Genomic DNA, 18,488 nt, shown 5'->3' with positions numbered 1-18,488 from the left:
CCTTCAACTGGCTTTAAGCAATGCAAATCGGTCCAGCAGGTGCTGATGTGTAGCCTTTGAAGCACGGTGACAGGGCAGTGTTGCCCCGCTCCCACAACTCCCAGAAAACACGTATGAGCTGGGCGGGATGCGGAGCTGTGTCAGCTGGGATTGAACCTTGAGATGAGAGGCTATGACCTTCCAGGGCATGAAAGATTACACATCAGAGCTGAGGCACCAACCCCAAACGTTAGACACGACCTCAGTCGTGTTATGCAGAGTACACTTTCTGCAGATCCTTCTCTCTGCATATCACAGAGGTGATTTCAGGTCTCCCACCTAGCCCAGCTCACAGCGCTCACCTACTTCCCACCATTCTCACAGTCACTCATCCTCAAGCCACTCCTTTCTCCACGAATTAATAAACCCAGGTTGGGCCCCGGTTGAGGCCTTTGTTCCAGGTAGCCATTACCCTAGCTGGACTTAGGACCCTTGGCTCCCCACAACTACAAATATGCCTTAGTGTCTTTATTCTCGCCATGGGTTGAACTGGAAGTGGTAGATTGGAATTAACTCGCTAGAGTTCCAATACCTTTTCCTTTTGGGATTACAAACACAAACTTCCTAGGCCACGACGAGGACCAGGAAGTGCTCTGTATATCAACAAAAGACAAGTAATGATGCAATCTGAACAGTCAAGTTTGTATTAAAAATAACTGTTCTGCAGTTTGAAAATCTGCCACAGCTTTAATCTACTGAATGAGTTTTCAAGTTGCTCCAGAAGTTATAGAGAAAAAAGTAAATCTTAATTTCTGTGGCATTAGAGAAGCCAAGTTACACTGTGTGAATAATCTTAAAAACTGGCAAGATTTAGAAAATTGTGTGGTCACACAAAAAAAATGTGGCCAAACACCAACTGAATGCCACTCACACACATGTGTGCACATACATGTGTTCAGGGAGAAGTCACGCTATGCCCAGTAGAAGTGAATTTATTTCCCTAAACGTTTTCCTCCTAAAGGGGAAGGAGGATCAGACAGGTGCGGGAAGCCTGCGGGTATAACTGGGAAACCGCTGCCGTCAGGTGATCACTGAACAGTCCTGCTTCCGTGGCCACCACTCCTTCCTCTGATTTAAAAACATGGGAACACGTCCAGAATGACCCACTGGCTGTAGTAAACCCTGCAAACTCTTCTGTGCTGGTCCCAAGTGTCCAGAGGAGGCCAGCCCTGCACACAAGTCTCTGTCCTCGGGCTCCTCCTGCCCTCTCTGCTCTCTGAAGGTGAGGATGAGGCCACCAGCCTCGGTGCCCACTGTCAGAGCGACAAGAGGGGCAGCCCCACACCCACCGCAGACACACGAGGGAAGTGGCTGCAACCACGCGCGTGAGGAGAGCAAAGCTCGCTCTGCGACCACTCTGGGGGCTCAGCTACCATCGCCTCATCTCCGAGGCTTGTCTCACGGGAATGCCGCCACACATGGTCACGAGCAGAGGACTCTGGTGTCCCAAGCCTGGCCTCTGCCCGGCTCCTGCTGGGGACAGCGGGTGAGGGGACACTCGGCAGCCAGGAGGGCTGCAGGCCTCCCCCATGGGCTGGGGAGACAGCAGAGGCTGCCCTTCGGCCCCACCACGGCTTTAAACTTCCACAGCCAGTTGTATCCACCCCCTCACTTCGTTCACTGAACACTTTGCAAGAAAACGCTTATCTTTTCTAAGCGCAACCTTATTTCCTGGCACCACAAAACGCCCAGGATGCTTCCTGAGTTTGCCCTCCTTTGGCCAGGAACTATCACCTGTCCAGGGAGCCTGGCCCTTTCATTGGAGAGTGACACTTGGAAACCCGGGGACGGGCGGTCAGTGTGCTCACTGCTGCTGAAGGAGATGGCCAAGGGGACATCAGGAGAGGGACTGACGCCAGAGGAGGCGCACAGGCAGCAGTGGAGACAACTCTCTGCGCCACCTCTGGGCCTCTGTCAAGTCCACAGAGCCACACACCAACAACCTGAACATAAATTAGGAAAAACTCAACCAGGATAGGGAAGCACCCCCAAATAGAATATAAACTAACAAGAAGCACCTAGCTATGCTACTCCCTCCACACTGATGGGAATGGAGGAAGAAAGAAGCAATCAAAGCTTTAAAAAACACTTCCCTGATTGAATACTGAAAGGGTAAAGACAAAGAACACCAGAGCTGGACACAAACACTGTGCCCTGGTTAGCAGACGTACTTCTCACAGAGCAGCGGGTCGGCAACTCAAAACAACTGGGGCACATACCTCGGGGGGGGAAGCTGCGTAAGGAGGACTGCAAGTGCAAGGCTACCTTGGCCACTTAGCGAGACCTGTCTCCAAGAAGTCAAACCCAACCCGACCCAAACGAAACACGAACAACAAAACCCCCACCCAAACCAACCTGCCCGCTTACCCACAGGGCCATCTCTGTACACCAGGGTAAGTAAATACACGGCAGATGATTACAGCCAGGTTTCAAGGGGCTGGGCAAAGACACTGCACATAAGGAAAGGGAGAAGGCTAGAAGGATTTCTGTGGCATTAAGCTGGAAGCAGAGATTTTACCAACTCATGGATTAAAAACGCATCTCTTGTGTGTAAGCATACAATACACAGAGAGAGAGAAACAGGTAAGGCAGAGGTAACTCGTGCAGTGCGTAAGAACTGGCACGCAGACAGACACTTCCAGGCCTACTCTGGGCACCGCACACGCACAGATGCCCTGACTTGTTTACACCCCCGTTTTGAGAAGTACTTTACTGTCACCATTTTGTAGGTGAGAAAACAGAGTGCCAGCACTTGCCACGCTGCCGAGCTGTTAGTGGCGGAGCTGAAACACAGCCCATGTGAGCTGAGCACGGAGCCACAGTCCTCCTTTCTCTGAAGACAGGGTCTTGCTGTGTTGCCCAGGCTCAAGCGATGGTCCTGCCTCAGCCTGTCGTGCTGGACTACAGACACGCGCCTCGAAGCCCGAAGTCCTAACCAGCAAGCGCACTGTCTTTCACAAAGTGGAGAGAGCAGGCATACGCAGCACCTCTCTGCTCCCCCGCAAATCAACCCGAAGTATGTGAAAGTAAACAACAGCACACTGAAAGGAGCAGGGAATTCTTAGGTGATCTGACTACTTCTTCACTGGGTTTTCAAGCTTTAGCTTGAGGTCACAGCTATACATCTTTCAACAATCACCACCTCGAGGTGACAGCTACTGTGAAAGCCCTGGAGACACAGGCTCTATATTCCCCTGGAGAGAGCTGGGACCTTCCCTGTGCACACTTATGCTGGCCATGCGAAGAAGCACGAGGGGCCGGGGACGTAGCTCAGTGGCACAGTGCCTGCCTGGCAAGAACAAGGTCCTGAGTCCAATTCCTGGTACCAAAAAAAATCATAAACTATATTTAATCTACCTAGGAATGATGGAATTTTAAATATACATATGTAAGCTGATTCACTTGACAGCCAACATTTAGCAAACTCTTAGCATTACTCCTTTAAGCTTTTTATATGGACTAGTTTAACTCTCATTTAATCGCCTCTCGATTGAGTTGAATTCTCCCAACAATCCTATGAGACAGGTACTGTTTCTGTCTGTATTTTAGAAATAGGAAAACTGAGGCACAAGGAAATTATCAAATACAGATCCATAATTAATAATAAAGCACACCATAAAGACAAGCCCCAAGTGGCACAGACCTTACCACATTCATTCTACATCCACACATCTTAAAGCTGGGTAAGTACTGTGCCTAAAATGTGTAAAAGGAGAAAGCTTTATCTTGGCTTCAATCAAAAAAATCTACTGTATGCCTGGCATGATGGCACAGTCTCAGCACTCGGAAGGCTGAGGCAGGATTGCCAGGAGGTCGAGGCCAGCTGGGGTTACATATGGGTGTTCAAGACCAGCCTGCACTAAGTGAGATCCTATCTCAAAACCAAACCAGACCAGACCAAACCAGACCAAACCAGACCAGAGCAGACCAAACCAAACCAAACCAAACCAAACCAAACCAATTTTAAATGGCCGAATGCCTGCTGAAGACCCCCCACCCCCAGGGCCTTTGTACTGAGGTAGATCTTCAGCCCTTTTAAAAATTTTCTTATTTTGAGACAGAGCCTCACTAAGTCTCTAAGCTGCCCGGGCTGGTCTTGAACTGGCTATCCTCCTGCCTTGGCCTCCTGAGTGCTGGGATTACAGGTGTGAGCCACTGCGTCCAACCTTATTTGTTGTTGTTGTGTTGGTCTTTATCTGCAGACAGCAGGTATTTAAGGAAGTTTTCTTTTTCTTTTTAAGTTACAGAATAATTTAGAGTTGTTTTAAAACTTTTTGGCTGCCACCTTCCCTCGAGTTTAATGTCAGGCAAAAAAAGCACATAGGTAAGTTATTAAAATGCTTTCTAAAAGACACATAAACAAAACACTCACATAGCTATAATTCTTTAAGACATTCAGGTAAAGATAAAATATTTCAAAGTTACTGTCACATGGTAATCTATGTAACACACACCTCATGTCTTGGATAAGAGAAACCCTGAGTGTTGGTAACATAACTCCTGAGTCGGATCTTCTTCTTTCTGGTCCGAGGGCAACTATGGAGAAAAACATCAGCAAAGTATTAGAAAAAAACATTAAGAATTTAAGAGACAGCAACAGAAAAACCCAGTTGCCACTTTATGGGCTTCTACAGCCCCGGGCCTCAAGCCGACAAGGCAAATCCTCCCACTGAGGCAGCCCCAGACCTGTGGCTGCCTTGGGGAATTTAAATCTTTTCTAGAAGTCTACTTAGCAAATAATGTCATGTGTGCCAATTCTGCCTATGAGGTCGAGTCACTTTCTTCAACTGTTTACAGCCCGTTACCCTAGTAGCCTTAGGTAACCACACCTAAGCAATAGCTCTAAATTAAGCTACTAAGTATGTGAATCTTCACCTCTGGACTCATAAATTGAAATTACATAGATTAAATCCCAGAAGAATGCTTTTTAAAAAAGATTCTAAGAGTTTTGGCTCTTTAGTTTGGTGTGTTTCTATTTCAAAGTTCAGAATCCAAATTACAACGTGTGTACCGTAAAGGGAGTGAGCTGCACAGTAAGCACGTGTTACATGCACGCACCTACTCGCTAAGATGAAAGCAGACTTCTTGTACAGCAAACGAACTTAAGAGAAAGACTAATAGTTCACACTGATCAGAGAAGAAAAAAGGATTCTTCTACAGTAGTAGCCAAACAGCCAACTATTGGCTCATCTTGCCTAGTGTCACTTCAATGAGATGCAAAAGAGTTTTGTGCCTTTTTTCCATTTCCATTTCTCTCACCTGAGAATGAAAACTATCTTTTTTTTTTTTTTGTTTTTTTTGAGACAGGGTCTTGTTACGCAGTTCAGGCTGGCCTTGAGCTCACTTTGTAGCTCAGGCTCGTCTCGAACTTGAAACAATCTTCCTGCCTCAGCCTCCCGAGTGCTGGGATTACAGGCGTGTGCCACCATGCCCAGCTTGAGAATGAAAACTAAACTGCAAGATGTTACCTAGAAAATTCTCCAGTACAGTCAGACCTTAGGGAATGGGGTTTTGCTGTAGTTTAACGTGCTAGTCACTCTGGCTTTAGATCTGTTCCACTTTGGGAGACCAGAGTGCACTGGTCACTGTGTACACTACACACAGCTGGCCCTGAGGAACACAGGCGGGGTCAACACCTGCCAGCTGTGCATGATTACTAAGAGGCCTGCCAGGGAAGAGGGCATGGAAGGCAGCCTGCAGGCAGCAGTGTTTCTGGGCACCCGCATGCCAGGTACAAGGCCCAGAGGCCCTCTGCCGGGCCGGCTGGGGAGGGCGCTTGCGCTGCAGCACGGACAGTGCGGTCTGCCCTGGTGGTCTGGGAGTGTTCATCTTCCATCCCAGAACGTCACCACTGGTGTGTGTTATTCAACAAAACGTGTTTGGGGGCGAGGGGAGCATGAAACAGCTCAGAGAATGCTGCTGATCAGACAGCATGGAAGACGGCCACACAAGACGCAGGCTAGGATGGGACAAACAGACGCTGTGGCTGAAGAGAGGTGCCTCGGAGACAGGACAGGAGGAGGGAGCTGGAGCTGGTGAGGGGCTTAGTGAAAGCGGGGGAAGAGGTGGAGCTCAGGGGTACAGCACTCGCCCAGACAGAGGAGCCTGACATGCGACAAAGCAGCAGCAGCCACAGGAAGCACACTCGCAGGCGTAAGCATGCCCTCCCCAGCCTACTCTAGGACCCACTACGAGCCACCCTGCTCGGGGCAACCTTTCTCCAATATGCAATGCTCTCCCTAAGGTCTCCACGTATGTGTTAATGTCCTAAGCTCATCCGCTAACACTTCTGTATCTCTCTCCTCGTTTCCAGCCTGTTTGTTACTTTAGATTGCAAAACTGCACACTGCTTACTGATCCAGCACCCAGCTTCCTTGGAGCCTTCGGAGAACTGAACAGAGGCCTCTGCGGGCGAGGGGCTGGCCCTCTGGTGCAGGTCTTGGGCTGTGACCTGGTCTCTTGTGAGATCTCCACACTTTCCCTTCGGTATACTGTTAGAGAAGCTGTCCCCTCTCAACCAGATTTGAGAGAGTGAGCCTCCATCACAGAACACGCCACACTTGACATTCCAGCTACTCCAATTACACTCTCTCTCCCTCCCTCCCTCTCTCTCTGTTGTTTTCTCTTCTTAAAATGCACAGGGCCTAGTGAGGTAAACGCAGCACACACACTGCACAGACTCAAGAAGATGACACTTTTGGGCTACTGCTAGATAGAACTGTAGGGAGGGATTTTGGAAAGGTATGCTATACTCTGGGTGCCTTTTAGTTAAATGGAATAACATTCTGATCTTGCAACAGAAATAAGCAAGTCAGACACCCAGAACTGTTAAAAGAAATAAGGGAGCTGAACTAGAAGTTATTCCAAACAGGACAGTGGCAGGCAGCAAGCAGAGGGACTCAAGAGTCAAACAAACATTAGGTATTAAAATGTTTGAATATATACTGTCCCACCTGGGCGTGGAGCTGCACACCTGACTCCCAGCACTCTGGGAGGCCAGGCAGGAAGATCACAAGCTCAAGCCCAGTCTGGACTACTTAGTGAGACCCTGTCTCAAAATAAAAACCAGGGCTGGAGCTGCGGCTCACTGTGAAGACCCTGGCCTCAATCCCCCGTACACGTGCTTTCTCCCTCTCCTCCCTCCCTCTCTCCTTTTCTCTCTCTGTTCCTCTCCCTCTCAACTAATTATTACCTTCTTTTGATTTTCTGTTTGGGTGCTGGGAATTGAGCCCAGGACCCTCACACACCGAGCAAGCACTCTACCTCTGAGCTACACCCTGAGCCTTGGCTGAGGAGGCAGAAAGCAGCCCAGTCACACACATCTCTTCTAGGTGACAGTGCTCGAGTGCCACATCCATGGAGCTTTGCAGCACACTGCAGATGACCAGCGGCTCGTGGCCTGACTGAGGAGGTGCTGGTGTGATTACCTGAGACACACCAACGGCGAAAGCCTGCCAGGGACAGCAGGTGGAAGGGCACAGGAAAGTGTTAAGATGCCCCATGCCAGGCGCGGTGGTGCATGCTTGTAATCCCAACACTTGGGAGACCGAGGCAAGAGGACTGGCAGTGAGTGTGAAGCCAGCCTGGGCTACGTAGTGAGTTCACGGCCACCCTGACACACAGAGACCCTGTCTCCAACAACAACAGCAGCATGTCCTAAAATCCTGGACGTTTTTTTTTGGTGGTGCTGGGGATTGAATCCAGGGCCCTGTGCATGCAAGGCAAGAGCTCTACAGCTGATCCACATCCCCAGCCTCTACTCATCTTTGAGTCTACAAAGTAGGGCTGCAGACAGAGATCTGGGACAACGGGCTGGATGACGACACAGGCATGCGCAGCTGCTGTGATTTGAATCGTGTCCCCTGACATGACGCGGCAGCCGCAGCCCCCAGCACCAAGGGGCATAATCTTGTAGGCATCTCTGCAGATGATCAAGTTGAGCACCCAAGGGTGAGGCCTAACCCAGTATAACTGGTGTCTACAGAGCAGAGGAACTCAGATGGAGCACAGGGGAAGGTGACGGGGAGGGCACCGAGCTTCCGACGCGAGGCTGGACTTCATCATTCCAGAACTGAGCGCGCTGGGACGGAGGTCGGGGCCTCACGTATGCCAAGCAGGCACTCTCCCGAGGCCTGTTCTACACAGTCAGAACACTATATTCTCTCTACCTCTGTGTGGTGCTGGGGATTGAACCCACGACCCTTTACATGCTAAGCACATGCTCTATCATGGCACTGCATCCCCAGCCCTAGAATAAGTTATTTTTAAACTGACGTTTTAGTATTTCATACTTTCATACTGTGAAGTCTGAGCTTTCTAGACTGAATCACAGAAGTACTAGAGCAATATTATAAAATCCACCCCTTTAACGGACTTTGCTTTATAAGCTGCGTGGCCCATGCGGATGCTCCTTAGGGTCGGTATGCAATGTGCTGCTCTTGCTTCTCACCCTTCACCGACACACGGCAGCGGGGCAGAAACAGCCCTGGAGAGCTTCGACCCGCATTTCTGTTCTGCTGTCCCACTTCTGGCTGAAGCCAGGACGCGGACCCCAAAGGAGGCACCACACGGGCCTGGCCAGGCCCGGAGCGCCACGCCCTGCTGTCCAGGCCAGGCCCCTCCTGGCTCACCTGGCGGCCTCCACTTCCTCGCCTCACTGGCGCTGGGCTTCCCAGCTGTCACCCTACAAAAGCCTGACTGTCTCCACTGAGGAACCGATTTTTTCTAGTTGGGATAAAATGACCTCTTGGTCTTAGGGCTAGGATCAAATGCGAAATGGTCGTGGTCTTACGGTCTGAATGGCTGTATTTTCTGTTAGAGACAGTTAAGGCAGAAACCAATCTCTCTTTTTAAACAGAAAAAGGGGTACAGAAGATGGATCCTAGAGAATGCTTTTAAATTTAATATGAATGTTTATTAATACGGTTACACCTGGGGCATTAGAAGCGCTCCAGGGCAATGTAGTGTTAAACTTACATCCCTATGACAGCTGCCTTATTAAATCCATTTTCAAGCTTGACCTGCAACGAGCACGGCATTAGGGTAGTGCTGCCCTCTAGGGACAGCAAGTAAAAGGGAGTGGGGATAAACACAAGAGCTTTCGAATCATAGTCTCAATTCATTTTCTTTCTCCTTCTCCCCCACCCTCCCTTCTTCCCTCCGTCTCTGTCTTTTCAGTACTGGGAATTAAACCCAGGACCCTTGCACTGAGTTATGGCCTCAACCCTTTATTTTTTAATTTTCAGACAGGGTCTTGCTAAGTTGCTAAATTCATCAGGCTGGGCTTGAACTTGTGATCCTCCTGCTTCAGCCTCCCAGACTGCTGGGATTACAGGCGTGTGCTACCACATCTGGCTGTAATGCTTTATTTCTTAAACTGGTGGTTGGCTTATGAGTTTTTAAAATCTTTATTTTTTGTATTTCTGAATATCTGATATAATCCATAATTTTATTTTATTATTTTTTTGTTTTTTGAGACATGGCCTGACTATGTATTCCAGGCTGGTTTTGAATTCACTATGGAGCCCAGGCTGGCCTCAAACTTGTGGTGATCCTCTTGCCTCAGCCTCCCAAGTGCCACAATTTTAGAAAAGGTTTCTAAATGGCTGATTCAATATAAAACATTGTACCTGTATCAATTTTCCACTGTTACTTCTACTTTTTTGAACTCCTTTGTGAACTTTTATTTTACATCAAAGCAACCTAGAGCTATAGTCAGTTGTAGTACAGTGTTTGCCTAGAATGTACAAAACCCTAGGTTTGGTCCCCAGTACCTTAAAGAAAAGGCAAGCTCCTTGTTGTGAAAAAACACACAGTAGGTAGAATATCTGGGGTTGGACCCATTACGGCAAATACAAGGAACCCAATGTAACTCTAGTTTGCAGAAGAATGAGGACACTTCTGACACGTGAGGCTTTCTGTGAGTCAGAGTCTGACTCCTAAGGCATGTGTTCCTGCTCCTCTTAGAGGCCGAGCCCTAGGTTCAAGACCAGCCTTGGCAGCATAGCAAAACTTTGTCTATAAAGTAAAATAAAATAAAATAAAATCATCTGACTTTTTTTGAGGGTCTTGCTATATAGTCCAGACTGGCCTTCAGCTTGCTTATGTAGCCCAGGCTGGCATCAAACTCACGATGATCCTCTTGCCTCAGCCTCCTGAGTGTTGGGATTACAAACATGCACCGCCACACTCAACAATAATCTGACTCCTAAAATTTGACACATAAATATATATTCTTCCCTAAACAATTATACTTTTTTTGTGGTACTGGGAATCCAACTCAGGAGGTTGTGCTTGCCAGGTAGGCACTTGTGCCATTGAGCTATATCCCCAGTCCTCCCCTAAAAGATTTTTTTTTGTCTTTTTGAGACAGGGTCTTGCTATGCAGTTGAGGATGGCCTTCAACTCACTATGTAGCCCAGGCTGGTCTCGAACTGGCAGCAATCCTCCTGCCTCAGCCTCCCTGTGCTGTGATTACAGGCATCCACCACCATGCTCAGCTTAAAAGATTATTAATTATGGTCACAAAACTTTTCTTTACGATAAAAGTCAGTATACACGACCCTCTAATATTGCTGAGAGTAAAGTATCCATGTATGGTGTTTTACAAGGCACAGGGGCTTTTGTGCATGTGATTTCTTTAATCAACATGACTGCCACGAAACAGTTCATATTATTCTGTATTACAGGTGAGAAGGCAGAAGACAGGAAGGTGCATGACTTTCCCCAGGCTCACAGCTAATAAACAATATGGCTCCTCTGCTCTATCCCGAGACCGGCAGGATGGCTAAGTTGTTAGCTCCAGACAGAGAGACACAGAGACAGAACAAGGTTTCACAAGGCTTCTGTGGATTCTTCTCACACTTGGTTCTGTAGAACCAAACCCCATGCTGATGCCCTCTCACCTGGGGATTCTGCGAGGTGCTCCTGTTTCTCTTCTCTGTCCTGAAACTGGATTAAATGTGACCACAAAGCCGACTTCCCCTGAAAGAAGGATGAAGACAAATGCATTCATCCTGATGCAATAATGTGCTAAAACATGGTTTCTCTTAAGACCATTCCCAGGTGCACCACGGCTGCTTTCTTTTTTCTGGAATTAAAATGCTGCAGCACAGTTCTCATCGTTTTGTGACAAAGGATCTATCCTTTCTTTTTTTTTCCTTGTCACCTTTTTTTGGTGGTAAACCCAGACCCTTCACACTGAGCTACATCCCCAGCGAATGTTATGTTATGTTGTTATGTTATGTTACGTTATGTTACGTTACGTTACGTTATTTTATTTGGAGACAGGGTCTTGCTAAGTCGCTCAAGCTTGGCTTGAAACTGTGACCCTCCTGCGTCAGCCTCCTAGGAGCTGGGATTATAGGAGTGCACCACTGTGCTCCGAGTAGTGATGAGAGTGCCTAGCTGTGGGGACTCCAGCATTCCTGTGCACATTACCTGCTTGACCTGCAGGCCGTGGCTCCAGATCCTCTCTAGCAGGTCGCAGAGGCTGGCGATCAAGGTGTTTTCCTCCAGGCCAGTGATGTTCGCCTCCCCGTGGCCCAGCTCCACGGCCTCGTGGCCCATCTTCTCCACCAGCATGCGCTTGGTCTGAAACACAATGGTGCAGTTACCGGGGAAAGCACAGAGCCACAGGCCCGCCAGAGGGTCAGGGCCCGGGCTTCCCATTCTACTCTGAGCACCACAGCTCTCCGGGCACCTCGGGCAACGTCTCCATCTGTGTGGGTAACTGACACGAGTAACAGCTCTAATTCACTTCGGTGCGAGACAAATGCGGGGTCACTAAAGAGAGAATGCGAGTGTTTATGAAGCACTGCTGCTATGACACTGGGCAAGTGCAGCAGGCACAGGAGACACTGAACCTGCACACCACCCGCCCTCTGCCGCCCAGCACAAGCTCCCCTTGCACTGGGTCTGACTGTGCTTGCTCAGGCAGGAAGCATAGGACCAAGATGCTTCTGAGAGCTTCCTGGTCTGTGACAGAACCAGGGCTCGGTTTCCCTTCCTCTTTTTGTTCTTGTCTCCTTCTCTGCTCACACATATGCACCAGAAAATAAAAAGGAAATGGACATTAGCTTTAGGTAAGTTAATCTGCATTAGTCTTAGCTGTTCTCTAAAATGTAAACTGGGACAGGACCAACTTCCTTGAGGCAGGGAGCTTGTCTGACTCTTCTCTGTCTGCTGATGCTGAGGATGCATTTATTGAATACACGAAGAAGGCACTGAATGACAGCTGTCAAGCAAAGGAAATGACCGGCGAGGATGATACTCTGAGCTCTGAATGCTGCCTCCCTTGAAGTCGCATCTGAGAGGAAGCTGCGGGCAGTGCAAGCTAACTACACCGCAGCCAGGTCCTCCTAAGGGCACACAGACACACGCACGGCACAGACGGGCCCCTCACGCTCCTGACAGCTCTGAGCAGCTTGGCGTCTGTTTGCGTTGCAGGGGAGGATGGCAGTAGCTAAAAAGCTGAAGGAGACCGCACGCAGCTCCCGCGTCACTGACACTGAGGCCGGAAGAGGTCCACGGAAGTGTGTGGAGGGGCACTGGGGTCTGTGCCACAGGGAAAGATCCCTTTCCGGTAGCGACAGGTGCCGATGGGGGTGGGCTCGGCCCCCCAGCCCACATGTGGGGATGGGCAACAGTCTGGCATCAGCAGTACTTACCTTCATCCTACACTCCTTTAGTAAGCCTTCTACAAATTTTGAGTTGGTCTGTGCAATCACTGCGGGAGAGAGGTCTGACAGCTTGGGTTGTCTCAGGTTTTTTCCTAGACTTCGCGCCTCTTGCATGTATTTCTAAAAATTGAAAGTATCCTTAGTGAATAAACACCAGGTATTTTTCTGTCCTGCTTAACCTTACACAGACAGATGCAGGAACAGACAAGACCACAGAGCTTCTAAGCGCGCACGAGCAGCAGGAATCAGCTTTGGTGTGCTGACGTGTGGTGGCCACCCCCACTCCCCCATCCTGTCACCTGTGAACTCTCCGGAAAGAGCAGGACAGAAACCTCCCCAGGTGAGACTCACTTGAGACGAGGAGGAGTCTCACTCTTACTCTGGCCTGCCTGGAGCTGTGACAGGTCAGGATCAAGGTGACGACAAAAGCCCTTAGGCATGTGGGTGGAGACCCAGGTTCTCAGGTCCCCGCCTTCGGGACTGCTCTCCCCACACCGGAGACCTTACACCGAGCCTTCCACTCCGAGTCACAGCAGTGCAGTCAGGAGCTCCAGAACTGCACTGCAACTTACGTTACCACCTGAGGCCCATCAACTAGGTGGGTTATGAACCTCGGATTATCCCTGAGGTGGACACGAGACATGCCACGAAGCCCACCACTGAGCTCTGACACCACACTGAGGAGCACAGCGTGCTCGCAGGGTGGGCGGCCTCTTCCCCCGTGGTGCTCACGGCCCTCCCTCGCCTTGCCCTGGTTGGGAGAAGGAGCCGCAGTGATAGGGTAGCGTCCGGGGACTCTGAGGCACCACACTGGGTAGTACAGAATGCATGTTCTCTCCTCTTCCTGGGCTGCCTGAAAAGCCTCCTCTAGATGCTCTACCTCTGCATCAGGGCTACTGGGTAGAACCTCCAGGAGGCTCCCATGTCTCAGGATCATATTTAAAGAATAAGCACTCTGAATTCACAAGCCGCATCTAACACCGGCCCTCAGGCACACATGCGAAACCTACTTTCTACCTCAGCGGAGAGCTTGGTAGTATAAGACATGTGTAAATCCTCCGCATTCTTCAAACATGAGAGTTTGTAGGGTTAACATACTTCCCCTCTGAGAGAAAAACAATCTGCTAACCATGAAAGTAAAAAACTCCACCAGAAGGGATTTAACTGAGCAGTTTACCTGTTACCTTCCAATTCTCATGATGAAAGTTAACATTAGCAAAATAATGTTCTTTCCCATCTACTGATTTTAAGGAAAATTTAATATCAAATGAATTTTGTAAGCATTGGTTCCTGCAGCAATTATGAATACTTTTCTGTTTCAAATATTTTTAAGAGGGCTTAGTAGGAAGGAGACGATGTTGGTCAAAGCACACAAAGTTTCAGTTAGATGGGGGGATTAAGATCTGGAGAGCTACTGTACAGTGTAATTACTGTAATTAATAATAATATACTGTACCCTTGAACACTGCTGAGAGAGCAGGTTTTAAATGTTAAGTATATGCTGTGATAGATACGCTAATTCACGTGAGTTCATCTTTTCACAGTATGTATGAGTAGCAGGACAGTGTGTCACATACTATACATACACACAATTTTGTTGTCAATTTAAAGACTAATAAATTTTTTAAAAGATTAAAAGAAAATAAAATGGAAAATTGGTAACAAGGGAACTATTCTCAATGGAGAAGTGTAACAGTGTGGACAGAAACATTCTAACACTTAGTTTCCTAAGAAAGTCAGTGCGAAAAATGAAAGCAGAATCCAAGAAATCAACCTACAGTACAAGGCATGAGCCCTATATAAGAATTATACCCGTTTCTAATTATTGTTTGGGATATGTATTAAAAATGAGACATGAAAGGTTGGTAGAAACATGTTAAAGGCTTTACGTGGAATGCTGAATGTTTATAAAGGGTCCTTTTTGCTTCAACACCCCGATCTTTAGCACTCTTGCAAACAATGACAGAACCGTGACAAGACTCAATTCTCAAGAAGAGCTAAGAAGCAAGCTTGCTTAGGAAGAAATGCAATAGCTAGAAGAGAGGAGTGAGACTATGGCTGGGCAAGAGGCTAGGAGGAACTGAAGCATTTCTCCTTCTTTCTGGAATATATGAATACACTTTGGAAAGGCAATAATTTGATTAAAACCTACACACTGTTGAAAGTATGTGCAATGACTTCTATGCATGGACACAGCTAGGCGGGCGCTGTTCCCGCTGTATCCGCTAAGCACCCAGTGCACAGGTGTGGGTCTAGTGATCGGCCCACGCTGCGGCCCCTCGTAGTCTGCGGTAGCCGCGGAGCTGGCAGCACCGCAGGGACACTCACAGGGAGGATGCAGGCCAGAGGCCCAGGAGTGAGGTGCCTCTGCACACACACATGGGGCAATGCCTGAAAGTAAACAAGTGATGACAAAAATGGTAAGTGGAAAAAAGATGTATTTTGAAATGAAAAATGGGAATGAACTTTTCACAAAGAATGTTTTCCCTATAAAGTCCATTTCTCTACAGACAGACGTAACTCCAGATTTGTTTCTGAGATTTATTTCTGTCAAAGGCAGAAAGTAACAAACCAGTAGGACATGCCTATAAAAATATATCCTACCATTCAAGAAACACTAAATGTGGTTTAACACAGGCTTTGCCCTCCCTTTGTAGCAGACATCCTATCTCTCTAACGGCTGCTGAACTCATGAAGAGGACCCCTGCAGAATTACCGACGTTGATGCTAATGATGCGAGAGAGGGGGGAAAGATCTGAGGTTCTCGAGCCCCCAGATGCAGAGCTGTTAGCGCAGCGCGGTGCAGGGTTAGCAAGAACCGACTCCTGGCTCAGATACTGAGTCCTGGCCTCAGGCCCACGCTGCCTCTGTGTCCTCTTAACTCCAGACACGGCTCCTGGACTTCAGGTGACTTGTGCTATGCTGACAAGATGACCTTAAAGGCTCCTCTTAACCTGACATTCTACGCTGATGACTAGATTTTCCAACAACAGAAAATGTGGACCAGGAAGGTAGATGCTGCGGAAATAAAACTCAGCAAAGGGGCTGGGGATTTAGCTCAGCGGCACAGCACCTGCTTGGCAAACGCAAGGTCGTGAGTTCGATTCCTGGTACCGGAAAAAATCCCCCCCAAAAAACAAAAACAACAACAAAAAAAACTCAGCAAAAAGAAGCTGAAATGTAGTCACTTCTGTCCTTCTGCAAAATGCTTAAATAAGAGCGAAGTTGTAGCTCTGCGGTGCAGCTCAGCAGTGAATGGTCACCTAGCATGTCCAAGGCTCTGGGTTAAAAGCCCAGCCCCACATACAGGGAATCTGCACATTCCATGTCTCTTCCCTTTAGAAGAAAAGCAATTTGCTACCCAGTACCAAAAAACCAAAACCAAAACCCCAAAGCAAGCACACACACTCCCACCGAGGCGGCCGCAAAGGCTCTACGGAGGCGGCCTACGTCAGCGCACGCGCAATGGGTACCTGATGGGAGGAGGGCTGAGTGCTCACACCGCAAGGTGACCGGGCGTCTACAGCTACGTGCACACACGTGTTCCAACCACCACACGCGTGAACACTGTGAACACTCTCGGCAGAGGACATACCAGGCAGCACTCAGAGAAGGACTTTTTAGGAGGCCGTGTGGGAGGAGGTGGGCCTTGCTCCCACTCCCAGAATGCCATGGAGTTCTGACAGACATGGTCCCCGGAAGGCTAAGAGGATGGAGAAGTGGCAGTGACAGGAGGAAAAAAGAAAAGGACAGGGAGAGAGACACAAGCAGAACAAGCATGCATCTGACAGGAGCGCGGCACAGGGGAGGGGGAGAAACAGTACAGCAGCCAAGGAAGAGCACTGCACAACAGGTGCTTCCATTCTTCAGAAAGAGCTTACAATCACACATGAATGTTAACAAAGGTCAACAGATGCTCTGAATGACGTTTTCTGCTTTATTTTCACACATTTGAGCTTAGAAAATAATTAACAGTTGTTTTTCTTTTTTTTTTGAGATAGGATCTCACTATATAATCAAGGCCTGTCTCACACTCTTGACGATCCTCCTGCCTCAGCCTCCCAAGTACTGGAATGACAGGTGGGTGCCACCATGCCCAGGAACAGACTTTCTGATTGCATTCTGTTCTGACCACAAGAAATAATAAAAAACTTACTAGTAATTATTGAAATGCATAACTGTGGTCTTATTTTTAAAGAGTTAAAAAAAAAAAGCACAAAGATGTCAATTTATTTATTTTATTTTTTGTCTTTTTGAGACAGGGTCTCGCTATGCAGTTCAGGCTGGCCTTGAGCTCACTGTGTAGCCCAGGCTGGTCTTGAACTCACAATGATCCTCCTGCCTCAGCCTCCTGAGTGCTGGGATTATAGGTATGAGCTACCATGACAGGCTAAAATATTTTTTAAAAATGGGGTCAAGGGGCTAGGGATTTAGTTCAGCGGCACAGCGCCTGCCTGGCAAGCGCAAAGTTGTAAGTTTGATTCCGGGTACTGGAAAAAAACCAAAACCAAAACCAAAAAAAAAAAAAAAAAAAAAAAAAAAAAAAAAAAAAGGGGGTCAGCAAGCCAAGGCACAGGTAAACACACTACCTACTAGTCTGGATTGTATCTGAAACCTTGAAATGTCTATGTTTCTCCTTACTGGAGACCTACACCATCAACCTAAAACTTACCCTAAACGTAACTTTCCTTGACACAGCACACAGAAAAACTGGTTTGAGAGCCCTATGTCACATGCCTTGAAACAATGAACACAGAAATGGTGTTTTCTGGTATAAATGAGCACAGAAGGTTAACACTTTAAAATGTAACAGTGAGTTTCCGAGGCAGGCAGACGAGCCTGCACTTGAAGCCTGGCTGCAGATGCGGCTGCCCGGCTCCCGCAGCCCTGGCCGGTGGCGCGCACACCCACCTCCCGCAGGTCGCTGTCCAGGCCGGCGTGCTCCGAGTGCTGCCGCAGGCGCTCCTTCCGGCGCTGCGCCGTGGCGCTCCGGCTCACCCAGCGGCTGAGGAGAGAAGCACACCAAGAGGCCGCCAAGTCAAGACACGCGCGCTATCAGAAAGGCTGACAACAAATATTTTCAATCAATTCTCTACAAAATAGTGTACGTAGCAACTTTATTAGGATGCAATTAGAACACCACACACTCCGCCTCCTTAAAGCACACACCCCTGTGGTTTCTGGTATGCTGCAGGTGTGTCAGACAGCGGCACATTTAATGCTTTTTATTTTTTGGTACTGGGACTCGAACTCAGGACCTTGCACCTGCCAGGCAGGCACTTATGTCACCGAGCAATATCCCTGGCCCTTAATGCCTTTTAAACCAGGGTTAGCAAAGGGTCAGCGCAGGCCTGGGATGTAGCTCTGTGGTGGTGCACCTGCCTAGCACTGCCAAGACCCTGGGGTTAATCACAGTACACCAAAAGCACCCCACTGCCAAGGAAAGAAGTGCCTATTCCCAACTGAACTTTTCTTTGGGAGCAAACGAAACAAAGCAAAACAAAATTCTCAACTTTGGACTTTTCTTCCTGTTGTACTGGGGACTGTTGTTTTTTTGTTTTTCTGCTGGTACCAGGAATCAAACTCATGACCTTGCGCTTGCCAGGCAGGCGCTATGCCACTGAGCTAAATCCCCAGCCCCTGTACTGGGGACTGAATCAGGAACCTTATGCATGCTAGGCCAGTGCTCTCCTATAGAGCTGCATCCTTAGCCTTTTTTAAATTTTGAGACTGGGTTCCACTAAGTTGCCCAGACTAGCATCAAACTTG

At 48.4% G+C, this 18,488-nt stretch overlaps 1 protein-coding gene across 1 annotated transcript in view; it reads right to left on the bottom strand.

Annotated features, from left to right (window-relative positions):
- Dennd5b (DENN/MADD domain containing 5B) overlaps positions 1-18,488 on the bottom strand; it is a 160,427-nt gene that overhangs the window by 20,295 nt on the left and 121,644 nt on the right. Inside the window, exons 9-13 of the mRNA XM_013505934.1 lie at positions 17,631-17,724; positions 12,708-12,839; positions 11,479-11,631; positions 10,944-11,022; positions 4,494-4,575 (exon numbers count right to left, since the gene is read on the bottom strand). Of these exons, the coding sequence (XP_013361388.1) occupies positions 4,494-4,575; positions 10,944-11,022; positions 11,479-11,631; positions 12,708-12,839; positions 17,631-17,724 (540 nt within the window). The remainder of the gene's footprint in view (positions 1-4,493; positions 4,576-10,943; positions 11,023-11,478; positions 11,632-12,707; positions 12,840-17,630; positions 17,725-18,488) is intronic.

Source organism: Chinchilla lanigera, unplaced genomic scaffold, assembly GCF_000276665.1.
Source record: "Chinchilla lanigera isolate Chin_1 unplaced genomic scaffold, ChiLan1.0 scaffold00104, whole genome shotgun sequence".
In the NCBI taxonomy this organism is placed as follows: domain Eukaryota; kingdom Metazoa; phylum Chordata; class Mammalia; order Rodentia; family Chinchillidae; genus Chinchilla; species Chinchilla lanigera.
This window is presented reverse-complemented; position numbering and strand designations above follow the sequence as displayed.